Source organism: Lithobates pipiens, unplaced genomic scaffold (genome assembly GCF_037356315.1).
Source record: "Lithobates pipiens isolate NorthernLeopardFrog02 unplaced genomic scaffold, aLitPip1_a1.2 Scaffold_19, whole genome shotgun sequence".
Taxonomy (NCBI): Eukaryota; Metazoa; Chordata; class Amphibia; order Anura; family Ranidae; genus Lithobates; species Lithobates pipiens.
This window is the reverse complement of record NW_027507764.1, coordinates 132632326-132659906: the sequence shown is the minus strand read 5'-3', so window position 1 is coordinate 132659906 and position 27581 is coordinate 132632326. Positions and strand designations below refer to the sequence as shown.

Genomic DNA, 27581 nt, shown 5'->3' with positions numbered 1-27581 from the left:
GCTGTAATTCACAAGGCAGTCTGCGTGTTGGAAAATGACTCTTCTCTGTACAGATGGATGAGACCCTGGAACATTTATTCATATTCATTAGTGAATGTTAAAGGTTTTCACATTGCCCACATTTTAATGAATGATGCATGTTTCATAAATACTAATGTAGAATAAACACTTATACTCAAAGTATTATCTTTATTGATGTATCAGCGTCAAAAATAAGAGTGGAGAGATGAAGTATTGAAACCATGGAAACCATCACGAACAGGTATCCACAGCTATAAATGGTAGAAGTTTAGATGCCAGGAAACAAGTGGGTGGAGGACAGAAATTATTCTCTCTACTTTTGTTCAGGTTTGTTGATCTAGCCAAGGACATAAAAGTGGGCAAAGAATGGGGTAACCAGTGGCAATGATAAGCCATGATTACAAGTTACACCTCTGATGTAACTTTGTAGAACACGACATAGTATTTATTTGGAGTCAGATTTATTCTAGCTTTTAAAGAGATTATTTGTACAACTTGCAATATAATAAAAACTGAAGAAGGCCAATAGCAAATAGAATATCTATATATTTAAGATTATTTTGTCATGAATACTAGTTGTTCTCTCTTCTGGGCACATAGAAGGGTTTGGAGATCTCCATGAAAGTGAAGTTGGCATAATAGATTTTAAAACCGAAATCCTGGCATATATTAAAATACATGTTAATTACGTGTATGTGAACAGTCTTAACTGTCAAAGAAATTCTTAAACAGAATATTGTAGTCTAGGAACCCCTGATAGATATCACATCCAGGTTTTGCAGTTTGAGAATGCTCTGCATACTTCACTGCAGTTGTGTAAAATAAATTGGTCTAGGACTGCCTCAACCTATGCTTGAGCAATTAGGGAGCAGTGCGCTGATAACCTCATTCCTCAGCTCTCCTCTTTTCACAAAGTTGGACAGTACTGTGCGAGGAAGAGACTGATGATTGGTTAACAGTGCTACTCCTTCGCTCCCAGTCTAAGTGATGCTGTAAAGAGGATTCCAAGAAGCCGAAGAGATTTTGGTATTTTTAACAGCAAATTTTATTAAAACCACTATATTGTGACTTTAAATCTGCCTGGGTCTCTGTCTCTGTCATATGCATACACAAGGGGGTATGCCAGACCCCCATGTGACGCAGATTCCCCATGCTGATATTTCACCAAAGCCCCCCCCCCCCCAAGGGGCTCCTAAACGAAATTGTGAAAAAATAATAAAAAAATAAAATAAATAAAACTACTAATGTTTGAGCTTTGGAGTGCAATTGGCTGCGCACACCTATGGTCACCTATGGTCTCCATTTTATTGATGGCCATTAGAATGATTCAGCCACCTGAAGATTAAGGCACTTTTCACACAAGCAGTGTCCAAACAGGTCAGTTTTTCAGGAGGATCGGATTGGCAGCTCCATACAAGTCTACGAGTTACGTGTTAATTTATATAATTTACCTCACAAGTGTGTCCAGGTTTAAAATGCAGCTACAAACTGAACAGACGCTGATGTCTTAAAATTAACATCCATAACGATCTGCTCTGGTTCAGCAGAGGATTGTGTCATGGGTCTCTTCCTGATCAAACTGGAGGTAGCCCATTTAAACAGGGACTAAAACCCAAAAACAAACACCATGCTTTATCATATTTTCCTAGTAAAGATGAATACCTGGTTTTAAGGGTTTTTTCACTCAAAAATACTATCAGAGCTTTGGTTTGTTGCTGGTAGGAAACATTGTTTCTTTCTCATCCATTGAGGGACACAGGAAGTCTTTAAACTTCAGGTTATACTGCTGCCTATAGGAGGATTGGACACTGGCAATCGAACCGTAGACTAGCTCAGGATCCATCCCTCCCTGCTACCAGAATGCCTCAGTTTTTGATAGTGTCTTAGGATCTGTTTGGCCTTTGAAGAATGTGTGTTCAGATCTACTCTTGATACCATTATCAAGGACGCTACTGGTGACAAGAGCAGCCATCCTCTTCGTTAAAATAAGCCATATAGATTAAACAGAAAAGTCTCCTCGCAATTTTAGAGACCTCCTTTTCATTTCTCTGTCAACCCCCCCTCCCCCCCCCCCACAAGCTTGACTCGGTCCACCTGCAAGGTCTGGCACGCAGTCTTCCAAGTGCTCGGAGAAGCCTTTCTTACCAGGAAGGTGCCAATATGCTTTCCAGAATGGGAGGATATTTGTTAACCTTTGTGGACACTTGAACAGCTTGCATCTCAGACACTTGGGTGCAAGAGGTGATATCTCAGGGCTACAAACTGGAGTTCAGCTCCCAGCTACCTTCTTGGGTTCTCGCCTCAAACCCCAGTGTTGCTGCACAGATTAACAGTTTTGCTCATCATGCTTTCTGAACTTAAGGTGTCATTGCCCCAGTTCCTTTGACAGAATGGTTTCAAGGATTTTACTTCAGTTGATTTACTGTTCTCAAACCTAAAGGGGACATCTTTCCTATCTTGGATTTCTATGCTATGAATATGTTTATTGTCCCCTATCACCAGGGAGACTTTCTGCCTTCTGTGGACATAAGGGCATGTACCTGCATGTTCCCATCATTCAAGTGCATCACTGTTTCCAACCTTTTACTTTGGGGCTCCATACACAAACCATTTCTGGCCTTGACATTTGGCCTCCTCTTTACCCTGAGTGCAAGAATGCTAACTTGCAGTATTAGCCCTGTTGTAATCTCATGGCACCCCCATTGTGGGCTACTTGGATGACCTTCGGTTGAAGAAACGACCTGAGCTTTTTTGAAACTTCAGAAATCATCGCTGTTCGCTGACTCATGAGTTGGAGTTCCTGGGTTGGTCCTTGTTGTGGTTCTGGTTACAATGTTTCTTCCAAAGAATAAGAAACTTCCCCACGGATATCAGAGTCATGCTCTTAAGTCAAGGAGTCGGCCTCCTTTCGGGGGAGTTTGTTTACTCATTTTTATTCCAGACCTACATTGCAACTTCTGGGGAGGAGTGCTGGAGACTTGGTCAGCATCCCGGAACTTTGAGAAGTTTTGTTGTCTCTGCAGCATTGGACAATCCTGCTAGAGATTCATTCAATCCTGATTCAGGTGGGCAATACCAGAGTGGTGGCATACATCCTTTTTGCTCCCACACGCCAAAGACATGCTGGTAGGTTAATTGGCTTCTGTCCAAAATTGGCCCTAGTATTTGAATATGAGCTGAGGACCTTGGATTGTGGGCACTTTGAGGGTAGGGACCAATGAGTGTGTGATATGTGAGGAGTACTGTGTAAATTGATGGCACTTTATGGGTACCTTAAATAATATATAATAAGCATCTTAATGAGACACAATGTGCAGGGATAGGGACAATTGTAAACGCGCACCCATACTCACTCAGGTTGAACTGGATGGACTTGTGTCTTTATTCAACCTTACTATGTATCTATGTTACCATGTAACATCAACTATCGAGAAGGAATAAGAAGTTTGACTGCAGAGATGTAGATTGGATACTGTCCTGGACAGATTTTCTTGATTCAACCATGTGTATTATTTAATTCCTGGACATTGGCAGACATACTTTCTCCGCTGACAGAGCCTAGACTCAAGGGAGTGGTCCCTACACCCAATGGTGTTTCAGGACCCCTGTCACAGGTGTGTACTCGGTTTGTGGACCTCCAGGTTCAACAGGAAACTAGACCGGTTTTGTTTTCAGGTACAGGAATCCTATAACTGAAGCAGTGGATGCTCTGGTGACTCTGGAATCAATGCATCTTTATGCTTATGAAACATATCCCTTGTCTGCTTCACAGCATCAACTAATTTTCTTTCCCTCTTCACTGTTTCTGGTTTTAACTGCATCGTTTTAAAGACCAGGTTTTGAAAGACGGTCCTCTCTGAATCGGATTCCTAGGATGTTAAAAGCTGGGAATGTTACTTCTACAAAGACTATCGTTTGAACGTGGAAGGCATATCTCACTGGTATTTCTAGCTTCTTTCACCCTAAATGTTTGTGTGAGATAAATCCTCTCATTTCCGCAGCTAGCTTTGACCAACGTTTGGCTCACAGCACTATCAAGGCCAAGGCTTCTGCCCTCTCTGTATAATGTTACAGGGACTGTTAGCCTCTCACTCCTTGATTAGGATCTTTGTACATGGTGTCTCCCATATAGTTACCCTTGTTTGTTCCTAAGTGGCTTTGGAAGATCTGAATTTGGTTTTCTATGCTCTAGTAACCACTATTTTGAACCCAGTAGAGATATTCCTCGATCTACTCTCACCCACAAGACGGTATTTTTTTATATTGTCATCATCTCTGTGAGGTGAGGAACTTAACTTGCCTGTCTTTATCCACAAGAAGCCCTTTCTGATATAGCATGGAGATAAAGTTGTGTTGAGGCCCAGGATGACTTGTAAAGTAGTTTCTTCCTTAGAGGGACTGAAGGAAAAATTCCTATTTCTCTTTGATTGGATGTGGTTGGGACTATGCGAGTGTCTCAATCTGTTTCTTGTGCTTTTCAGCATCAAGCAACTGTTTCCCAGATTTGCAAGGCTTCTCACTCACTGTATAAGTTTAAACAGGTGTACATTGTGGCCTAATGAGTTTCAGGGTAAGGTTTTTCTCTTTCTAGTGCCCACTTTTATTTTTATGTGGCAGTATAAATCGTAGACTTTCCGTGCCCCTCCAGATTCTTGGAAGAGGATTTTAGGATAAATTCAAAAATCCTATTTTATTTGCTTTTTATGTCTAATGAGCTTCACAGTGGTGCGGTCTTTCAGTTCGCATTTGTCCTCCCCATCTCCCTAGAGACTCCCATCAGGCAGCTAAATGTAATGGCTGGAACTGCTGAGTAAAACTGGAAATGCAAGTGTAGAGATCTCAAGTCAAGTTCAAGGGATATAAGGCAGTGGGTCATTCAGCTTGCCCTCAACCACTGAAATGCAAACAGGTTGATTTAATTTATCCAAAGTGTAAGCTATTTTACTCCTATTTGTACAGGTGACTTAACTTTTTTGGAGTTCTTACGATTTAATTCTTTCTTGCAGCTATAACGGAGAATGGGATTCTGCACGTAGGGCACTGGATGATGTTCTGTACAGGGCACAGCTGGAACTGTTCCCAGAGGCTCTTCTGGTAAGCATAAGGGGCTATTATGTTTTTCCTTTTAATCTGGGTGGAACTCTATACAGGCAGGATAATGTTTTTCTTTCTTGTCCCATGAGGGGTGCAGGATGTGTTAAACCTTTGGATTATACGGCTACCTACAGGAGGACTGTACACTGACAAAAAAAAATGTAGGCCAGACCAGGGTATAAAACACTTCTTTTACCAGAATAGCCTTTTTTGCTAGTAGGATGGACATCTGTTCTTCAGTTTTGCTGGGACAACTTTAATCTAATTTTTTTGCTAGCATTTTTTTTCTTATGCATTTTCTCCTCAGTCAGTGTTCTCACTGCTATAGCTGGGCCACTAAATGCTTTTCCTTCTGGTCAGCCTTGCCCTTCGCTGTATTATGGCTGTAAACTTATTTTTCTAACTGTGGCAGAATGATCTAAATCCCTCAAAGATATCTCTCCATTATGGCATGAGGTTTTTTCCGGATGGAGCATGTGGCACAAATGTCTGAAGCCTTACACAAAAGCTGTAATGTCAAACAAAAGCCAAAGAAAATTCCCAGCTCAATTTACCGACCAGCCTGCAACCAACCAAATTATCCTGTCTTAACAGTATGCGTTAAAAACGGGTTTGGTTTGCATACATTTGCAAATACGTGCATAAGCTGCAAGGGCACTGCATGGCACCCCAGTATTTGCAGTCCTAACTCAAAAATGTTCACAGCATTTTTCATGGTAGAAGCACATGCATTATAATGGATAGACAGAGGGCAGGTGAGCATCTGGGTGGCACAGAGGCACAACGGACACTCAGGTGCTTCATAGCGATGCACGCACAGGCAGCATGAGAGGAACACCGCAAAAGCTCAACCTTGCCTCCTCCGCAGTGGTGTTTGACAGTGGCTCTGTGTCCCTCTTGTGCTGCCTGTGTGTGTGGCTCTCTAAACGGCTGCATATAATATCACTTTAACCACTTAAGCCCAGATCATTTTGCTGGCCAAAGACCAGAGCACATTTTGGGATTTGGCACTGCGTCGCTCTATCTGACAATTGCGCGGTGGGGCGACGTGGCTCCCAAACAAAATTGAAGGTTTTCCCCCCCCCCCCCCCCCCCACAAATAGAGCTTTCTTTTGGTGGTATTTGATCACCCCTGGGTGTTTTTTATAAACAAAAAGAGCGGCAATTTTGAAAAAAAAACGTATTTTTTACATTTTCCTATAATATCCCCCAAAAATGTATAAACATTTTTTTCCTTAGTTTAGGATGATACGTATTCTTCATATTTTTGGTTAAAAAAAAATTAAAAATCACAATAAGCATTTATTGATTGGTTTGCGCAAAAGTTATAGCGTTTACAAAATAGGGGATAGTTTTATGGCATTTTTCTAAAAAATTTTTTTTTACTAGTAATGGCGGGGATCAGCGATTTTTAACATGACTGCGACATTATGGCAGACGCATCGGACATTTTTGACACATTTTTGGGACCATTGTCAGTTATACAGCAATCGGTGCTATACAAATGCACTGATTCCTATGTAAATGACACTGGCAGTGAAGGGGTTAACCACTAGGGGCAGTGTAAGTGGTCCCTGGGGAGTATTTCTAACTGTGGGGGGGGGCGTGGCTACATGTGACACGTTGCTGATCTCTGCTCCCGATGACAGGGAGCAGAGATCAGTGACACTGTCACTAGGCAGAACGGGGAGATGCTTGTTTACATTAGCTTTTCCCCCCATTCTTCCTCCCCGTGAAACGATCGCGGGTATCTCGGTACTCAGAGGTCACGCCAGCGCATGTACCACCAGCGGAGCGTACTTGATAGCACACAGGCAAATTTAAAGGGATGTACCTGTACACCCATTTGCCTGTCCGTGCCATTCTGCCGACGTACATCGGCGTGCGATGGTCAGGAAGTTGTTAAAAGAGAAGTTCACCTTTTTGTGACATGTTGCATGTTACATCCTGAATATACCCCAAAATATGCACCAGATCCCCGTTCTCCCATTTTGACAGCTTTCAGGGGATCCTCTCCTCCTGCTATCTGTAACAATCTGAAAAAAACGTGGCCGTTTGGGGCTCCACTCACTCGTGTAATCCATTCACTGTGTTTCTTTGAATGGGAAAACTACAAGGTTCGACAGCCTTTGTGGCTGTTGGTTTGTAATTCTCAGAGCTTTCTGTCCCTGTAACTGCCTGCCCATATCTGAGGTACGAGCAGACAGATACAGTCTGCATGACTTTGGCATTACACCCACGATCTGCTCATCATTGGTGCAGTGCTTTACAGGCCCCTAACAAAAATAATAAATGCATTACCTGCAAAAACGTACATTTATTATTATTATTATTATTATTACTACTACTTTTTTTTTTTTTTGTAAAGGTAAACTTATCCTTTAAGTCTCTTTAGGGGGCTGGGCTAGTTTATTTTCCCCATATCCAATGGGCTTTGTCCATTGGAGAGCCAATATCCCCAGGGCTGTTGTCTGGCACTTCAAGGCAAGTGGTTCTTTCCATGTTGGGAGATCCTGCCTGGTTCAGACTCTGGTAGACACCATCTAGGTGCTGCCGGGCCTCCACTACCAAGGAGTGGGAGGTTGTCTTGTCTCTGCTCTAGATAATGCCAAGTGTCTTAACCTTTTTTACACTGTTTTCACTACAGACAATAACTTGGAAGAACTGGTTCTTCTCAACTAGTAGCCTCTGGACTGCGAAAAGAGGTTCAAGCATCTAGGTGCACATCAGACCCTGCAATGCAGGCGGCAATCATCTCTGAAGGTCCCTGTCCCTTCCTGTATTAACAGGCTGAACACACTAATTTTTTTCTGCTGCAGGAATTCTCTGTCTGGGACTGAGTATATTTTGATGACTTTGTGGGAACTGTATACCTGGGGATACATCCTTCCTCCTTGCTAGATCCATAGCTGCTTAACAATAGTTCTTTGAATGCCTTCCCTGGTTCTCCCCTTTAATCAGGCGGATACTTTTAGTGGTACAGGTAAGGTACTTGTTCTTTCCATGGCAACTGATGCTTCACTGGATCTGGGGTATTAGGAGCTTTCTTAGACTTTTATTGAGGTCAAGGTTAGGCAGGGCAGTTCTTCAGCAGGATCCTTCTGAGTTGGCACCTTTTTGTGTTCTAGGAGGGTGCATTGGCTTCATCATCAATTGTACTATCTGGGCAGTATGATTCTTTCTTGCCTACCCTTGCATGTTCTCTTCACATGAACCCTGTGGGAACCCTCATCTAGTGATATTGGTTATCAGACAAGGCAACCTATTTAGAAAGTTTTAGCCAGTTTTCATTCCTTTGAACTTAGAGGATCAGGGCTGCAAAGGCCTTGGGCCTTTCCAAGCAAATCAGCTCACTGGACCTGCTGATCCTAGTTTCCTTTTTGGGACCTGTTCTGTCTAGGGGCTCATCCCATTTTATCTTGACCGCATCAGGTTGTGGGTCTTCTCTTTCCTTCATGGGAATTGAGTTTTTTTTGGTGGATTTTCTGTTTATCACTATCACAGTAGTTCAGGTTCAGTACCTCTTCCTTGTGGAGTCTTTTCCACTGGTGGTAATCTTTCTTCCGGATCTTGAGGCTCAGACTCTGTGTCCTCCCTTTGATTTGTGTAGGCAGATTCCCCTGTTGGTAGGGGGCTCCACCATTACTTGTATCAAATTTTTAAGTTTTTGTCCCTCAGGTGGCTGCACGCAGTCCCCAGTACTCTCCTTGGGCCTGTTGGCAATTGTTGATGGGTTTCCCACCTCTCAGTTGGACTGCTTTCGGGCGTTCCAACAGTGTCTGAATTCCGGTATCTCTCTATGAAAGACACAAAGAAAACAGAATTTTTCTACTATTGAGTCCACTGAAGTGCACAGGTTCCCTCAATGTGTTTGTGTATATGGTCCTGGTGCATTTATACCCTGGGCTGGCCTGGCAAATCCAGTCCTCTTGTTGACTGCAGTATTACACAAAGGTTTAAGATTTCCTGTGTAACTCAATAGACTCCAAGGTTTTAGAAATCGAATACGTTTTATTTCATTATGCATGACCTATCAAAGAGCATAAGTATGTGTACCCAAATGCCTAATGACGCAAATTGGGAAGAAGGAAGAATCTAGGTTATCCTGAAAGGTATCGCCTAAATTTGAACTATTCTAAGTGTCTACGGTTTACCCCAAATACACCATTTCTCCAGCAGGTCTAATTGTCAATACAGTATATACACATCTTGACCCTGTGCTGTTCATCATTTTATTTTATATTTTCTCAGGTTGCAAATGCAATAAAGGCTTCATTACCCCAAGCTGCTATTAAGGGAACTAAGGGAGGTACTAAAAGCATACAGGTTGAAATTGCTCCAACCTCATCTAGGATATCTAGAAATGCTGTCACCAGTATGTCTATAAGAGGCCACAGGTGGAAGCGAAATGGTGAGAATTATTTTTTATTTTTTTTGCTCTAATGCTTTACCCAATACCACTTATTACTAGTGAATGGTGGTTGTTTCAAGTAAAGTTACTTTATTTGGGTTATATGAAGCAATGCATCAGTCACCACTTTTAAAACCTTTGTAATGTTGTTGTTGTTTTTTTTGTTTGTTGTTTTTTTGCATTTTCTAATCTAAAGAAATTAAAAAAAAAATATATATATATATATATATATATATATATATATATATATATATATTGGGGGGGGGGGGGTCCTGTAGTCTTCTGCGGCCATAATGCTTGTTTAGACCATTTTGGAAGCTGTTCAAATCTCAGAATAGGGTCAAAAGATGTGCCTTTGAAGACCTTAACAGAGAACAATGGCACAGTGAAATGAGCATGAAGAGCAGATATACTTACACATATCACTCGCTCAACCTCCACCCAAACTCATGGAGTGTGCTTCTCCTCAAATCAAAACTGTCAAGGCCAAAATATATGCCAACAATGTGTGCAGTCTCCTTATGATCGGAAACTATATTTGATCATCTTCAAATTAATTTTCTCTTTGCCACTAAAAACAAGGCTTCAACTTCTACCTGTGGATGTATCATGCCCCTCCAACTTAAAGTAAAACCATATCTTAAACAATTGCACGTTGTTTCAGAATTGCCATATTGATTTTCTCCAGCCTCTTTAAAGCCAATTTCTGTGTACATGCCCTCGCTACAGTGGCGGGTGCGTGTTGTTTCTCAAGGAAAGGCTCCTGGTGGTGACAGTGGCAGAATATGCCTATACAGATACAGGCAGTCCCCGAGTTACTGTGTATATACATCCCACTTACATAAAACTCATTTTTATAAATGGAAGGAGGAGACCACAGGAATTGAGAGGAAATCTACCCTTAGGAAAGGAAATTCCCTTGTGTTATTGGAAAAAGGCGTCTCCACTGAAGGTTTATCACCAATCCTTGGTTACACAACAGCCCAAAATTTTCCAAATACAATTGTCGCATGGACAAAGTGAGGTGAAATTTTCTGAACAGGGACACAGTCCCCAAAACAAATGTTACAGGGGTGTTAACCCTTTCATATGATATCCAAAAACTTAAGTTATCTTGTTGGCTGGAGTTGCACTTAAAATTGTACCCGTTCCAACTTGCATACAAATTCAACTTAAAAACAAACCTAAAGAACCTGTTTGTAATCCAGGGAAGGCCTGTAAATGGCCAATTTATAACTAGCCTTTTACAGTAAAGTTCATATGGAAGGGGCTTTGCATGTTACAAAAATTTTCACCAAATTTACCAGCTAGCCTGCAACAAAAACAAATTAGTCCCATTCCACATTTTGTGTTCAATCGGAGGTTTTAGTTGCACACATTTGCAAATATATGTGAAAACCACAGTGCCTTGCCAAGGCTCCTCTGTACACTGGTTTCTGCATCAAGTTCATCTAAACAGATAATTGGCAATTACCCCAATCTAGCACTCAGAGAAATACCAAGAAACAAAATGGAGTTTTGAGGTGCAAAAAATCAAATCAAATTGATAGTACAAATTTTATGATTTTATTTTAAACATGCATAGTTAAAAATTTAAGTTTAAAACCAGAACATGAATAATCATGCGTTCACAGTGTGAAAGTTGGTTGCTTCTACATGTTTGACCATAATCATGGCTTCATCTGGAGCTTTTGTAGGACCTTTTTATACAATGTCTCCCAAACATGATCAAGGTTCCAAAGGACCCTCAGGGCCCACCAGGATGTCCAATGAGATATCAGTGTGCCATAAAGGGGGGTGACAATACCCCTTAATTCACACCCTGTTATGATAAGTCAAGGAATTCATAGGCTGATAATTATCACTCCTTCACTGCTTTAAGCTGGCCACACATGGGTAGCTTTTTGCTTGCTGAACAAAACTGATTCCTTCATCCATACAAACAAGGAGGGCACTGGGACATTGAATTCTGACTGCAGCACCCACAGCTTTCAGAATAAACTGATCAGTGGCTTTAGACTCTGATGAACATTTTCCAACATGTCACTCTGACAGACATCGATCAATCAATCAACCTCTGTCAAGCGGGGGGCCCACACACTGACCAGAATTCAACCAGCCAAATATCAATCAATTTATGGCCACCTGTTCCGATATTACAGGAAGTGTTAGAATAAGGTAGTTCATAGCAGAATCACAGGGTATTATTTGAAAGGAAGCTGTAGATTTAAAAACATTGAACATGACTTTTGAAGTTACATTAACATGTAATAGGAGGGTTTACGTATACTTCAACAATCCAGTGCCATAGACTGCTCTGCACACTAGTGGTCTGCTATTGCACTCTTGTGCTTCCTAACATTGTGTTTAGCCCATGAATGGCCAATAGGTTTGCCACCTGTCCGAGAGTCTACAGCAGTATTACAGCTGACAGATAACTCCTAAGATGGCACACTTATTTGTTTATACAAACATCCCCCAATCTCTCAGCCTAGATAATGTGAAAGAAACGTATGACCATTCATGTAACCCTGTGTTTATGTGGTGAGTTTACACCTCTGATTGTACAGACTCAGAACTTGGATAACACAGGGTTACATGAATGGTCATAAATTAACTTCACATCTTCTCAAGATAGTGCTAGGGGCTTGATTATATAGATATGTACTTAAAGGAGATTGTTTTTATTTAGTACTGTTGTATATATTAGTGGATGAGCACAAAGGCTTTTTTTTTTTTTTTTTTTTTTTTGATTATAGACATTACTATCTGACCTTTTCTCAGTACCCAACTCCCCCCAGCTTGCATTAGCCCCAGGTGCACTACAACACACACAAAACTGGACGTGCACCGTTTTTTACAGCACTACAACACAGTAATGCTTTCTGTGGAACAAATGTGCGTTGAGATACGCTGACAAGGTGCCCTAAACCCTAGTACACACTACTATTTTTTTTTTTTTCTTTTTCTGGGCTGAATCAAAAAAAAAAAACTGAAGCGCTCAGGACGAGCCGATATACTAAAATGCTGTACACGCAGGCCGAACATCGGGCAGCATCGGCCGGCATTTGGCCCGTGTTTACGGCAGCTTGTTCGACAGCCATTCGGCCAGCTTCTGTCGAAGGAGCTTGACAGAAAAAGGTCTGCCGATCAGCATCCGATCAGCACACAGAGATGAGCGGGAGAGATCACTGAACTACTATTATACAGGATTTATACAATGCCAACAGTTTGCCCAGTGATTTACAACATTAGGGAAAAGGATACAGTTACAATAAAATGAAATACAGGAGGAATCGGAGGGCCCTGCTCGTTGGAGCTTACAATCTATTGTTAGTACAGCGGCTCCTCCTGAACTCTTTATTTTATTTTTTCTCTCAGCCCCCTGGGTTGCATTAACAAAACCCACCAGAACATACCGGTCGGCGATCTTGACCATTGATCGGATGCCAATCGGCAAGCCTTTTCAGTCATGCCCCTTCTACAGATGTACACACAGGCTGAATGTCAGCCGATATTTGGCCCGTGTATATGGCACTTTAGGGTGCCATTTAGTAGGGTGCGCAGTAGTGTGTGTTTTACTATGTGTTTATGGAAGTAGAGTTACTCTCTGAAGTGGTTGTCGGGTATATACCAAGGTTTGATGCATAGATTTGAATTTTTGTAAATATAACCACACTTTAAACCTTGATTGCTTGAAATACTGAAAAATACTTGTTAAAGCTGAATGTTTTGTCAGTATTTCAGATTGCAGTTTGCTGGTGAATATGAGGCATTCATTATACATATTTTACAATCTGCTACATTTTTCCTGCCCATTTTGCATTACACTGTGTACGCTGATAAAACAATCCAGTTTCCATGCATAATTCAGAGCAGACAATTTTGCAATTGAAGAGATTTGTTTCATCAGACGGCTCCAATCATTTCTCACATTTGTGTTAAGTGCATGTGATTGTTTTGTGATTTCATAGAGCACCATTTATCTCCCAGGATCAGATGGCTGCATAATGAGCAAGAGTTTTATATTAATCCTCTGGTGGAGCATCCAAACATCTTGTGTTAATATAGCCAATATGTTGACTAAGGATAAAGCAAAAGTAATTCCCTTAACTCGTGTAAACCCCATAGATCTGTAGCTGGTCTGACCATATTTTTATTGACATCAGGTGTAGTGGGACCAAACCTACTTTGTGTATTGGGACATTTGTCATGGGTTTGTGCCCTGGAGTAAAGCAATTGCAAAGCATCCTCATTGTGGTGGTCACACCATAAATTTTCTTTCCAAACGAATCATCATTTTTAGTAAGATTTGTTCTTGCCATGCAGTATAGCTGTGGCCAAAAGTTTTGAGCATGACACACATTAATTTTCACAAAGTCTGCTGCTTCAGTGGTTTTTTTTTTTTTTTTTTTTTTTTTTTTTTTTTGTTAGAGCTTTCTGTCAGATGTTACTATGGTATACTGAAGTGTAATTACAAGCATTTCATAAGTGTCAAATTCTTTTATTGACAATTACATTAAGTTTATGCAAAGAGTCTATATTTGTAGTGTTGATTCTTCTTTTTCAAGACCTCTGCAATGCGCCCTGGCATACTGTCAATCAACTTCTGGGCCACATCCTGACTAATGGCAGCCCATTCTTGCATAATCAATGCTTGGTGTTTGTCAGAATTTGTGGGTAGTTCTTTGTTCACCCGCCTCTCGAGGATTGACAAGTCCTCAATGGAATTAAGGTCTGGAGGGTTTCCTGGCCATGAACCCAAAGCTTTCTCCTTATGGCAAGGTTCTCCATCATGCTGGAAGAGGCATTCTTCATCATAAACTGTTCTTGGATGTTTGGGAGAAGTTGCTCTCGGAGGATGTTTTTGTACCTTTCTTTATTCATGGATGTGTTCATAGGCAAACTTTTGAGTGAGCACACTTCCTTGACTGAGAAGCAACCCCACACATGTATGTTTTGCTGTTGGCATGACACAGGACTGATGGTAGTGCTCACCTTTTCTCAGGACAAGGTTTTTTTTTCTGGATTCCCCATACAATCGTAAAGGGGATTCATCAGAGAAAATGCCCTTACCCCAGTCCTCAGCATTCCAATCCCTGTACCTTTTGCAGAATATCAGTCTGTCTCTGATGTTTTTCCTGGAGAGAAATAGCATCTTTGCTGCCTTCTTGACACCAGGCTATCTTTCAAAATTCTTCGCCTCACTGTGTGTGCACTCACACCTGCCTGCTGCCATTCCTGAGCAAGCTCTGCACTGGTGGTGCCCTGATCCCACAGCTGAATCAACTGTAGGAGACGGTCCTGGTGCTTGCTGGACTTTCTTGGATGTCTGAAAGCCTCCTTCACAAATGCAGCGTAAATGTTTTTTTATGGGATTAAATTAATTTTCATGGCAAAGAGGGACTTTGCAAAGAATTGCAATTTATCTGATCACCCTTCATAACATTCTGGCGTATATGCATTGACTTTAATACTGAGGCAGCAGACTTTTTGAAAACGAATATTTGTCATTCTCAAAACTTTTGGCCAAGGCTGTAGAGGCACATGTGCCTCTTTATTTTGAATAAGAAAACAATTGAGTCATATAAAGAAAAGTAACTTGCCAGGTTTCTGGTGAAATTGCAAATGGAGAATCATTTTGTAAGCATTCAACACCTAATGCAGAACTAAGCATTGTCGGCTCAATCAGATTGCTATTCCACTTATAACTCAGAAGTCTGATCACATCTAATCAAAATCGCAACTATACACGCCATGGCCATTGAATGATCAAATTATAAAGCAAGTGCCAAGTAATTTTGCATTCAGTGTGGAAACGTCTAGATAATAGCTTATTTGTTAAACGGAAGACTTGCTCATCACATATTCAGGCTATGCTTCCTTTGCATTACTACTCCCCTTTCCCAGTCTTGGTCATTTGAAAACAATGTTTGTGGCTGATATCTGCTCTCAAATGTTGTGTATAGAGTGATAGCCATTGGGGCTAATCAATATACATTTAGGTGTCATGCCCACTGGGTGTTTTGCCAACTCTCCTAGATGCCTTTCCTCCTGGCAGCAGCTTTTTGGCAGAACAAAATGACAGATGTAACACGTTTAGGTGCATCAAGCACTTCATTTAATTTCATTGGTCAGAATAATGATTTATTCTGCCCATTGAAATTAACATTCAATCGCTAAATGTGCCTATCATTAAGGCACGTTTACACGTGTGAAACTTTTTTTCTGCCAAAATGCTGCTATTCCTGGGCACACTGGCAACTGAGTTTTTCTTCTGCCTCTGTTTACAAACTCTTTTAAACACCCATGTGTGCATGGACACATAGGCTAACATGCAAGGGCATTTAGTGGATAAAACACACCACATACCACACACCATACGCTCCTAACGGCCACTTTAAAATGTTCACGGTGTATGAGCCCTTAAAGTAATATTAAACCCAAAACCAAAAATGTCATATATTGCAGCTTACCAAGTATTGGATGTGATGGCTGCATCAGATTTCTTTTTTGTTTTAGGCTTTTTTTTTTTTTTCTGTTTTCACCTGATGATCTGGTCAGTAACACACCTCCTCCTGTATTAGTGCCTCCACTCTGAATGAAGGCAAATGGAGGTCTGAAACTGACCATTGTAAGCTTCCCTATGAGTGTTAAATGGCTTTTCTTATTCCTGTAACTGATACATTTTGCAAAAGAGCTTGTTCTTTAAAACAAAAAAAAAACACACACTTGCTGGCTTGCTCAACAGGGGAAAATGGAGGAAAGAGAGCCTAAAAAAGAAAACAAATCCAGCCATCGCATTTAAGAAATGGCAAACTGCAATGTAAATAGTTTGCTTCTGGGTTTAATACCACTTTAAAATATGAAAGGCTAAGATTGTGAGAATTATGAAAAATATAATATGCACTCTGATTTCTGTTTAAAATTCTTCAAACGTGCTAAAGAAATTTAGAAGCCTAATTTATTCAATCCTTGGTTTGCTTTTCAAATCTTTAGTAGGTGGGGTATTGAGACCACGGGAGAGAAAGTATGTGCTTGTTGGGTGCTGGGGTGAAGTTACTGTTGGGACGAAGTCATGCCATTACAGCTTGACCCCTTTCCCCTACCAGCACCCAAGCCCTGAACATAATATAAATAAAAATTATGTACAAGTTACCCTTTAACTTGGCACTCTTTTGAATTAATAAAAAAGAATAAATAGAATAATACAAATTGAAAAAAATAGACCCACTGGAAATATTTCTCTATTCACTACTTTTCATTTTATTTTGTAAAAAAATAAATAAATCTGGTTTACTATCTAGTATTTTGGCTTTGGATACAAATGTTTATCCATTTTATAATCATAGACTAATCTTCCCGCTATCCACGTCTTCTCTCATCTTATTTTATCAATCATGTCGGTGCTAAACATGCATTATGTAACTCCACATTTAAACTGGGAATTTGCCTGCATTTTAAATAGATAGTAGATGTAGGAGAGCAGCTGTGGCTTTAGAAGTTAATCATTTAGATAGATCAGATTCTTAATTTTATAAAACTGCTTCTGTAGCTCAAAATTTAATAAGAAAAATGGTGAGTGATACTGCTGGGCTGTGTGGACTAAATTGTAGCCGATGGTTGTGTGACCAACACCGTCTGAAATAATTTAGCAGAATTGACAACATTTCTAAATGCCAAATGAAGATTACTTCTGTTATTACTGTAGGAACTCAAATTAATAATGCTATAAATGTCATTTTAGTCATGTGTGTTAACAGTTCATATATTTTTGTGTTGAAGGTAAGTAGTATGCTCATTTAGAACCAGGGACCCCCTAGATTTTCCTAACAAAGGCCCAGTTCCCTGTCCTTTAGACAATAGGGGGGGTAGACTGAGGCCATTGGGAGTAGAAATTGTCCTAATGTCCATGGTAGACAAAGCTTCAGACTTGGAGGATTAGTGAGAATACTTAGAACCTGTTAGTGGGAGGAGGAATAATGCCCCATTGTTGATGCCAGTGGGTAGAATTGTGTCCCGTCAGTGAGAAGGATAGTGCCCAATTGTTGGAGCCTGTGGGAAAAATTGTACGCCATTTTTGATGCAAATAAGAATTGTGCCCCTTGGTGTCTGTGGGAGAGATTTTGCTCTATTGTTGGTGCTAGTGGGAGAAATGGTGCCCCATTGTTGGCGCCAGCCAAAGGAATTGTCTCATCGTTGTCATTGGGAAGAATATTTCCCTATTATGTCAGTGGAAAAAAGAATGCCCCAGTGGTCAGATGAGGACAAAGGGCCTCATTCAGCCTACAATTTAGGGGTCACAGATTTATAATGCTAACCACTTGGACTAAATGTATTCAGACAACTCACTGTTTTTTTTTTTTTTGTTTTTTTTATTTATTATTTCCCTATAATGATCCTTAATTTTATATTTTTCAAGCTTTAACCATAACTAATGTCTAACTGGTTTTACATTTGTTCATTATTCATGTAACATTTGTGTTGATGATCATTTACATTACTTGTTTTGTCTTCAATTCCCTCCATTGTCATTTCAGCCATTACCTTCCTATTTTCTTTTTTTTTTTTCTTCCATCTAGAACAAACTGACACTAATAATGACTCATCAGACATGGGCAACCTTGTCATACCCGAGATTAGTGTCACCAATGTGCCAGGAGACAGAGCCGGCAATGGGGAGAGAATCAAACCACTAGCAGATAATGATGCTCTGCATGAAAACTGTTCAGAGTCTAGAACTGAGGGCAAGCCTGAAATCAGAAGGCAAAAATCTGTAAGGAGATTGATGGAGGACGGGATGTCTTCACATGCCAGAGTGCAGTGTTAATCACTTGATAGATGATGGGCACAAGGTACCTGCAAGTGAAAGGGTCACAGTGCATGGGTGCGCATACTAAAAAAAAAAATGTTTTAATGGCTGCAGTCAAGCATGCGTATCTGTTTGGTACCGTAAACAATTCCACCTGAATTGCTTTAACTTTCTTTTCAGGCAATTAGGACGTTTTTGGGCAAGGTAGTGTTTAGTGGGGTTTCTCTTGATTTACCAGATAAATCTTTTTTCCTGTGTCTGCAGAATACTGAAATCTCATTGGGTGCCATGGATTTACTGCACTTTGAACATAAGCATTACTAAATCTAAACACTAAATCTATATTTACTCATGAAGTTGTCCTTTCATATGTCTTAAAATCTTGTTACAGCCAACATAACCCAATCCATAAAGTAGAAAATACTTTTCAATCTGAATGGTACAGAAAAGAAAAAGCCAGGAGAAATTATCTGCCATTTAAAGTAAACCTATACTCTTGAAGTGTGTACCCAAAATATTACATTTTGGATACAGGGACGAGGGTTTGGAATCCCTGTCAGGTGTGCATTACTTTGTCTCCCTGCTGGGCAGATTCACCCTCTGTTTATCCTGGTGACCATTGTTGCCAATGGGCAGTCAAACGTTTTAGATTTCTTTCCAGAACAGGAGCTAAAGAAAAATCTTTCAATGGAAGCCCATGTAGTGACCATTGTATAACAGGGGAATTCCCTTAGTTTGGTGAGATTCCTTATAGCTTCCTGCTGTGTCTTAATGAGGAACTCGACCCAAAAGGGGAAGCTCTGCTTCTCTGCCTCCCCCATGTATTTGGCACCTTTCCCCCCTGATTTTGACAGGTACCCACTCCCACTTTTAGCTGAATTCACCACGGATGTTCGGCCCTCCTCCTTCCCCCCACAGCTGGGCCAGTCAAAAACGCAGCATGCACAGTAGGTAACTGGTTGTGAAGCCGCAATGCTTCACTGCCAGTTTCCCTTAGCCAGGATGGCAGCGGCAGCACCTGAAGCTCGGGTGAGGACGCAGCTGGATTCATGGACAGGTAAGTGTCCTAATATGAAAAGTCAGCAGCTACAGTATTTGTAGGTACTGACTTCTAATTTTGTCTAAAGCAGAGCTCCAGGCTCCTTTTGAAGACGAGATGTGAATTACACTTAATGCTCCTGCCTGCCATCCCTATTTGCTCTTCAGCCCCATCCTGGTACCTTTTGAGTATGAGGCATATGTGAATGCTCTTCTTGGCCTTCCACAATCCAATGCTTTGAGCATGGAAGGGGGCTTGCCCAGCAACCTCTTCAGAAAAGTTGATTCTGTTGGATCTTTTTGGGGCTGAGGCACCAACTGGCCCAGGAGCGCTAATGGTAATACTTGGCACTAGAGGGGGTGGCTAATATGCAAGAAGTTTGGGGCATTACTTTGCATTCAGCTTTAAAGTGGTAGTAAAGGTTTTTTTTGTATTTATACCTACAGGTAAGCCTGCAAAGAGGCTTACCTGTAGGCACAGGAAATATCTCCTAATCGTGTACAATTTAGGAGATATTTACCCAAGCAGTGCCGGTGATGTCATTGGTGCATGCACACTGAGCTCTCAATGGACAACATGCCATCCGTTGAGAGAGCCGTGCTGTGGCCATGAGTCCCGTGCGCAGGAGTGACAACATCGCGGCTTGGTCAATCAGATGGTCATAGTTTGTAAACTCTGAAGGAAGACCAGGTGAAGATTGAAGCCCTGTCGGCAGTGATAGCGCACCAATAGAGGGCTTTGTTTTCAGGTAAGTATTTCATAATGTGCTAGTATGCGATGCATACTAGAACATTATGATATTAACTTGCAGGGAGAAGATTTTTTTTTTTTTCCGGTTTACGTCCACTTTAAAAAAAAGAAAAAAGCTTGTGTTTTTTCCTTATGGGAAGGTTCATTTTTGAATGATTGCCTGTCCCGCGAGCATCAGTGGAAGTCTTCTAGCATATGCACAGGAATAAAATTTTCACACTGATCAGTTTTTACCAGAGGTGCTCGGTAGGTAAGTCTTTTTGGTTTCACTAGGGAATGTCCTAATCGGTCAGGTATTTTCTGAGTTTAGTTTTTTAAACCGATCATTCATGCTTGAACTGATTCCTTAACTATATGCTGGAAGCATGGAACACTAACATACAATAACAGAAGATACCTTATTCATTTCTATGTATAGACCATATACTGTATGTAGTAAGTCTGTATACTCTAAACAGATATTGAAATCAGTGTGCATCATGTGACCTTTCCATTTGTCTGCCCTTAAATTTTAGAGGTGTGAAATCTGTAGTGAATTGGTGTGCCTTTCTTTTCTTGTGTTTGTGGTATAAGCAGGCATTCATAAATTTGAGTGATCTTAAAATCTGTTCTTATGCATGGTTAACCACTTGACTTTTCTCACAATAAACATATGCATGCCTTCTCTTTGAATCTACAGTTTTTATGCATTTGCACCAAAATCACACTTTTTTGTAATAAACCTAATGATGTGATAGAGGAGGATTGCAAAAGTAGATGCTGGATTGTATTTTGGCTATTTTTGCATCTTTGGCCAGTGATGTGTAAAAATAATTTTAGCCCTGTGTGCCTCCGTGCTTGTTTGCTTTCATAGCAACAGTAGGAGGTAAGGTTGTGATAGAAGTTTGATTAGGCATGCTCATAACCTGCATACACGCAAGTTCCATAAAAATAGAAGGTCTATTTTACTGCCAGCCCCTTTCCTCCAAACAGAATTAGTAAAAAAAATATAAAGATAAAAAAAACCTCAAAAATAAACGGTTGAGAGAGAAATGCTGACCTTAGCCCCTGCTTCCAATGATTTCTAAGGAGGCAGTGATGAGGCATCAGTGTTATCAATGCCTACTAGAGCCAGAGCCAAGGTAAATCTTGTGTCAACAGTTTATTTTTGGGGATTTTTTTTTCCCCCCCCATATCGTCTTTCAGGACAGCAACCTATGAGAGACCTCGGCTCCTCCCTTCATAGGAAACACCGCCCAGCCTAGATTTAAAAGGCATGCTTCCCCGCCAGCGCCTCAATTTTGGTATTTCCTCCAGAAAGGAGACACTGTGAGGAGCCGTGGCTAAAGACAGCCAGGGAAGCTGAAGCCTGTATGTCCAGAAAGGAGACAGAGGTCTCTGGGGACTAGTGGTGCTATGCCTTCAGGTTCTCAGTGGAGACTTAGGAGGAGGAGCTGTCCCCCCCCCTTCCACTCTGGTGCGAGCCACGATGGAGTTCACAGCGGGGCCAGGTGGCGTGTGACGCGGTTTCCGGTTCCAGCCATGGATGCTGAAGGCGGGCCGGGCTTTGGCTGATGGGGACCCGGAAAGAACGCACAGGTGGTTGGAGGGCCCAGGGGCAAGACCATCCTTATATGGCGGAGCATGTCAGAGGCAGGGGCCATCCTGGTGGCTTCTGGCATTGCTGACATAAGCCATCTTAAGGTAAGGAGGACCAGGGGGTTGCATCCCTTACCTGTATATCACCTGTAGCTCCACAGGTGGGGTTCCCTCTTGGTGGTCGGAGGGGATGAGACACGGGACCCGGGGGCTGTTGGTTCTATTTGCTCTCCTAGGGGTAGTCCCTTCGGTCTGGCTGTTGGAGGGGGAAAGGTCCCAGGGTTTTGGACTGCCTAACAGAAACAGGGGGCAGGTGGTAAATCCCACAGCCCCAGTCTGTACCTCACCAGCGGTAGTAGGGTACCATACCCTTTTCTTCCGGTCACCCCCTCTGGGGAGAAAGGGGGACTGGAGGTTTTCATTTTTTGTTGCATACAAGTCAGCCCCATTAGCGCGATTGCATAGATGACATGGCGGCGTATTTTCCCTTCCGACAGCATGGCTGGTATGTCTAGGGGAAAGAATGAAGCTGCAGCGTGCTAGGTGGTGGAGCTATTTCGCTCCAAGCTGGCCCACAGGAAGCATCCAGCGGGGTCACTTCCGGGGGGGCAAGAGATGTCCTAAGTGGGCGCCGGAGATGCCGGTTACAGTCTCTCCACACGGTGCAAGCAGGAAGCATGGATGGTAGTTGGAGGCTATGGGCTCTGATTGTTTTCTGGGACCTGAGTTCAAAAGCCGTTCGTATACTAGGTACTGCACAGCACCTGCACCTTCTGCTGGACATGTGGCAGCTCTGTGGCCTAGAGGTGAGCACTTCGGTTTGGCATCCCTGCTGGTCTGGTTTTCAAAGGGGAAGACCCAGCAGTGGCTGCGGACCACCAAAGGGGTGGGATGAACTCTTCTGCGACACCTGCACAGGCAGCGGAAGCAGACCCCAGCACCTCACAGGTAAGCCTGAAGTGTTTTTGTACTTTCCATGCACATCCTTTGAGTGTTTTCCCCCTTATAACCAGTAGGGACTGGGTGAAGGGGAATCTTTTTTTTTTTTTTTCCCTCCCTCTTGCACGAAGTGTATGGAGTGGGTATGGCTGAAATCGTACTGTGTGGGAAAACATGAGGCGGGCCGTTGAAAGGCAAATCATGGCTCACAATCAGTGCAGCCATAGGAGTCTGCCTGTAGACCTAGGATCTTGTCCTCATGTCAGCTCCTACTGACCTTTTGACGAGTCTCTTTATGAAATAACTCAGCGGTTAACATTTCAGGTCTGGGTCACTGATTTGATGGGGCTAAGAGTCAGTTCCCTGAGTGATCTCCTGGTGACTCGGGCGTGTCCAGCCAGGGGCAAAATCCTGGGTGGCTGACACTTCTGCTTGGCAACACTGGGGTGGTTAGTTTAGATCCCCCTAACATTCTAATGCTTGCATCTAGTTGTGGGTTCTCCCTGTGTTTGTGTGGGGTATCCTAAATGCCCCAAACTCAGGCTGGCATTTGATGTGCCTGATGCATTGGCTGGGGAGATTCCACTCATGACCAGAAGGGTCTGCTCACACAGAGTCTGCACTATAGACACTGCAGTGAAAACTTTTTGCCTGTGTAGGACCAGCAAACCAGCTTGCCTAAAATTTTCAGGCAGGGATCTTCAGGTTCTCCTGGCTGACTCAAACAGTAAGGAAAAAAAGCTTGCATTGAAGGTGTGGCACCTAAACTGTGCCTTAAATTCTGAGGTCATGAGTTTGAATCCCATCGAAGCTAGCACCCTGCATGTTTCACTAGTGTTTTGTTGTTACAGGGTTGATGGCCGGATGGTGCCTGATGGCCACATCACCTGTATGCACCTGATGTAGGAAACTAAACAGGGGATCTCTGGTTTCCAATATCAGGGGGTGGCCCCTGTATGTCATCAGAGGATTAAAGGCCTTCAGGTGACCAGACCCTAGTAAGATGCACAAGTTTCTAGTGGGAGAAGACCTGGATGGTGAATCCAGTAGACCCCCTCATTACAAAATTTCTCTGGAGGAGGTGGTTGCAGGAGGTTAAAAAAAAAAAAAAACACTCCTGCTCCACGACCAGGGATAGAGCAGTGGAAAAGGTGTGTTCCTGTTCATTAGGTCTGTTGGAAGCTGGGGAAGTCTAGGGTCCAGCTTCTCGGAAGGCTTTGGTTCAGTACACTCTGCTTTTTCCAGACAGTTATTTTCCACAGATCCAGACTTACTGGCCTTGTCCTGGGAGACGGAGGGGTATTGTGGGACTCCATGCTCAAGAGAATGAACTTTTCTGAAAGGGGTGTCGCGCATCTCAGAATATTGTCTGACGCATTAATGCATGGTCAGTAAGAAGACAGGCAACCCCCCAAGTGATGGGTAACGGACAGCATGTCCAAGACTGTGCGATATCCCTCCCACAGGGGACCTGCTTTGTCCTGGGCCGGAGGCGATTCCTGAATAGCATAACAGACAGGAACAGAGCCCTTCCTGTGAAAATAAGGGGCACCAGATCTCATCTGGTGATGGAAGTTATCAAACGGAAGTTATGACTAAACTCATTGGAGTCCACTTGCAGTTGCAGGCACTTCCATAGGAACAGTCTATAGGGCGGTTAACCCTGGGATCTCTAGTTTCCCCCGGAAACTCTGGTTTCCTCCCATTAAACCTCCTCTTTGGGCCTAAACCAGTAAAGGGTTGGCGCTCCTGGGTAGATGCCGTCATTTAGAGCTGGCATTTTCCCCAGGTGCTATGCCATCTCGCCCACCCACAGGCTTACTGGTGAGCATAGAACACTTCGGTCTTTCTCTTTTGTATCACACTGGCTTAAAGGACCACGGTTCTCTGTCCTGAAGGCTCTGGGAACCGGGTGGCCTGGCTACTAAGAGGGATCCCTTAAGATTATATTTTATGCTCCACTTACCTGGGACCTGGAGGCATTTTGGCAGCTGGACCAGTGTTGGGTCTGCAGTTTCCAAGTAGGATCAAACTTTACTCACTGTAGGCCCTCGTGGGATCTTCCTTTGAACTTTAGTTCATGTGTCAATAAGGGGTTTCCTACCAAAAAACTAAGGGTTAAAATCTCTAGAAGTACCTGGGCAAGATGGTATTAGCTAACAATCGGACAAGCCTATATGTAGGGAGATCTCGGAGAAGCTAATGCTACTCCACGCCAGATCTGTGCAGCAGCAACATGATTCAGCTCTACTACCTTTTACCTGACACTAGAGGCTGATCTTGTCAGCAAAGGGATCAGGCTCTTTGGACACAGAGTCCTGTAAGCCGTAGTCCCACCCTAAGGGTAAGTGCTCGCTTATCCTCTCATAGGTTGCTGTCCTGAAAGACGATATGGGAAAATTGGAGTTACTTACTGGTAACGTCTTTTCAGGGAGTCTTTCAGGACAACACCGTGTACCCACCCTTGTTGGTTTTTTCCTTTTGGGTTCCTGACTCAGGAACCATCAAAAAAGTAATTTAAGGTGTATGATGTGTTCTTGTGTCTCCCCAGCTGGCCTGTGTTGCTCTTGAAGAACTGAGGAGCTGGCGGGGAAGCATGCCTTTTAAATCTAGGCTGGGCAGTGTTTCCTAAGAAGGGAGGAGCTGAGGTCTCTCATAGGTTGCTGTCCTGAAAGACTCCTAGAACAGACGTTACCAGTAAGTAACTCCAATTTTTTTTTTTTTCTTTAAGAAATTTCTTTGGGGTATTGGACTGGCGAAACTTTTATTTCTGAAGGAATGTCTGCTTAAATGGTATAGCAGGTTGGGCTTAAAAGAAGCCTTTCAAAATTTGTGCTACCCTCTATCCTTAAATCCTCTTCCTTCACTTCATATTGTTTGCTGCAAAATCACTAGTACATTTGAATGTTTGATTTTTCTTTTCTTTTTTAATAAATGGGTAAGTATGTCTGACACTGCTTCAAATGAGTATGCCTTAAATAATGCTACAGCAGTACACTTTGCTGTTCCTCAAACTATGGCGTTAATTTGTTTTTGTTTTTTTTGTTTTTTTTATACATCTGTTCCTTCAGACTCTGCAGAGTTGACCCTACCAGATGAGTTGTCTGAAATAGCCGAGGTGGACGAAGGTTTCTGTTCCAGGGCAGCCTCAAGCTCAAGCCAATCGGCCATGTCTCACAGCAGCAGCGGTAGCTTCAGTAGGCCGCCTTTGGGTAAAGCCCAGAGGAGATCTCTTGGATCCAGGGCCGGGGGTAAAGAAAGGGAATCCACAGGGGATCCTTGCCGTGAGCATCTCAACAGGAAGCAAAACCAGAGAGCTATGAGTGAGAATTTAGAGCTAGTTTCTCTAAAAAGGCTGACTTTGACAACTAGCCAGTCGCTCCCTAAACCTGGCAGCTATAGTCTTGCACGGACTGCAACAGCTATGTTCAGTAAATCCTTCGAACAGATGAGTGGAGCAGCTCCTATACACAATGTCACAGGTGTCAACACTGCTGGCACAAGCACTAATGTCCAAACAAATAGATTTAGTGCATGCAGCCTACAAGAAGAGAAACTGGTATATATTTCTGAAAGGACTGAGCTTGTCCTGCCTGGCAAAAGCCACCAGAGATCCCCGAGTATCTGCATTACTCTGTCTACTGACTAGACCCACAGCGGAAGCGCCATAAAATAGGAAAGCCAAACAAACTGTTCCCTATTACCCCCAAATTTGAATCAAAACACAATGGAGCAGCTTGTAGAAGTGACTGACTTGTAGTTTACCAAAGTTTTTACGTGATACCTTAATTGAAGCGTTAAGCAATTTATATAAATTGGATAAATAACCAGCCATAACTTTTTTAGCATTTTTTTTGGATATGTTAAGGGTGTATCCTTGAACACCCCCCAAACTTTTTGTGCTACTTAGATGTATTTATGGTTTTATTTGCCCTTCTAGTATAAAGTATTGTTTCCTGTTTAGAGAACATATGTTTTTTTTTTTTTATGTCAACCTTAAGCTATGTAAAAAATAAATGCAGCTGGTTAGGCACAAGGGTAATGTGTGACATCACTGGTTTGCTGTTGAGCACCTTTTTTTTTTGTTGTTTTTTTGTTTTTTATAACAATCTCTACTATGCTCCTGTGGGTTGATGGTCATTTCAGTCAGCGTGAATGCAGTTGTCCTGGAGTGGCCTGCACAATGGATGTCTCTCACCAGCAGATGGCAATGCGGTGTACCATGCACAAGTGTTTTCTAGTTTTTGTCTGGAAAAATAGCGTGTTGGTGGAATAGCTTTGTGAATTACTGTAATTTTCCACCTGAAAATGTCTGTAAAATGTTGGTTTTTATTTTCTAACATTTAGGAAACTATACTAATCCTTTTGAAGATCCTGAAATGGTAATGTTAAAAATGTTCGCCTTTTTATGGCTATTGTCATTATGGGAACTGCCTAAAAGCTATGATGTAGCTGTTTTGCCAAGCCTCAGTCAAGTACAGTTAAGGTAAGAGATAATGAAAATATCCATAGACATTAAAAACCCAAAGGGGAGATGAGGTGGTGGAGCACTGGATCTGGGTATAGGAGTATCCCAATCTGATGTGATGTCAAGTTTTGAGGTAGCTTCCAAGTGCATAAAGAACCCTGACTCTGCCTCTTGGAGTAACAGCTTGAGGATTGTATAAAAAAAAAAAAAAAGAACCAAGATATTGTCCATCCACATAAAGATTATTATAAAAAGAAAAAAGTGCAACGCAATCAAAAATGGAATAAAATTGAAACGCACACTTCTTAACATGTGATGCCATACAATTCACAACAATCTTTATATATATATATATATATATATATATATATATATATATATATATATATATATATATATAATTTTATCATTGAAAGTTAAAATGCATGAATAACAATGTGCAAGTCAATGACCTGCATTAACGTGGTCA

General features: G+C 42.0%; 1 protein-coding gene across 5 annotated transcripts in view; it reads left to right on the top strand.

Annotated features, from left to right (window-relative positions):
* HYCC1 (hyccin PI4KA lipid kinase complex subunit 1) overlaps positions 1–26686 on the top strand; it is a 166581-nt gene extending 139895 nt beyond the window's left edge. For 2 of the 5 annotated variants that reach the window (XM_077491277.1, XM_077491279.1), the window contains 4 exons: positions 5028–5115; positions 9367–9526; positions 18109–18381; positions 25716–25853. In XM_077491277.1, the coding sequence (XP_077347403.1) occupies positions 5028–5115; positions 9367–9526; positions 18109–18356 (496 nt within the window). In that variant the 3' untranslated portion in view covers positions 18357–18381; positions 25716–25853. Of the gene's footprint in view, positions 1–5027; positions 5116–9366; positions 9527–18108; positions 18382–25715 lie in introns of all 5 variants that reach the window. The other 3 variants (XM_077491275.1, XM_077491276.1, XM_077491278.1) reach the window with 2 other exon arrangements.
* The last annotated feature ends 895 nt before the right edge of the window (positions 26687–27581 follow it).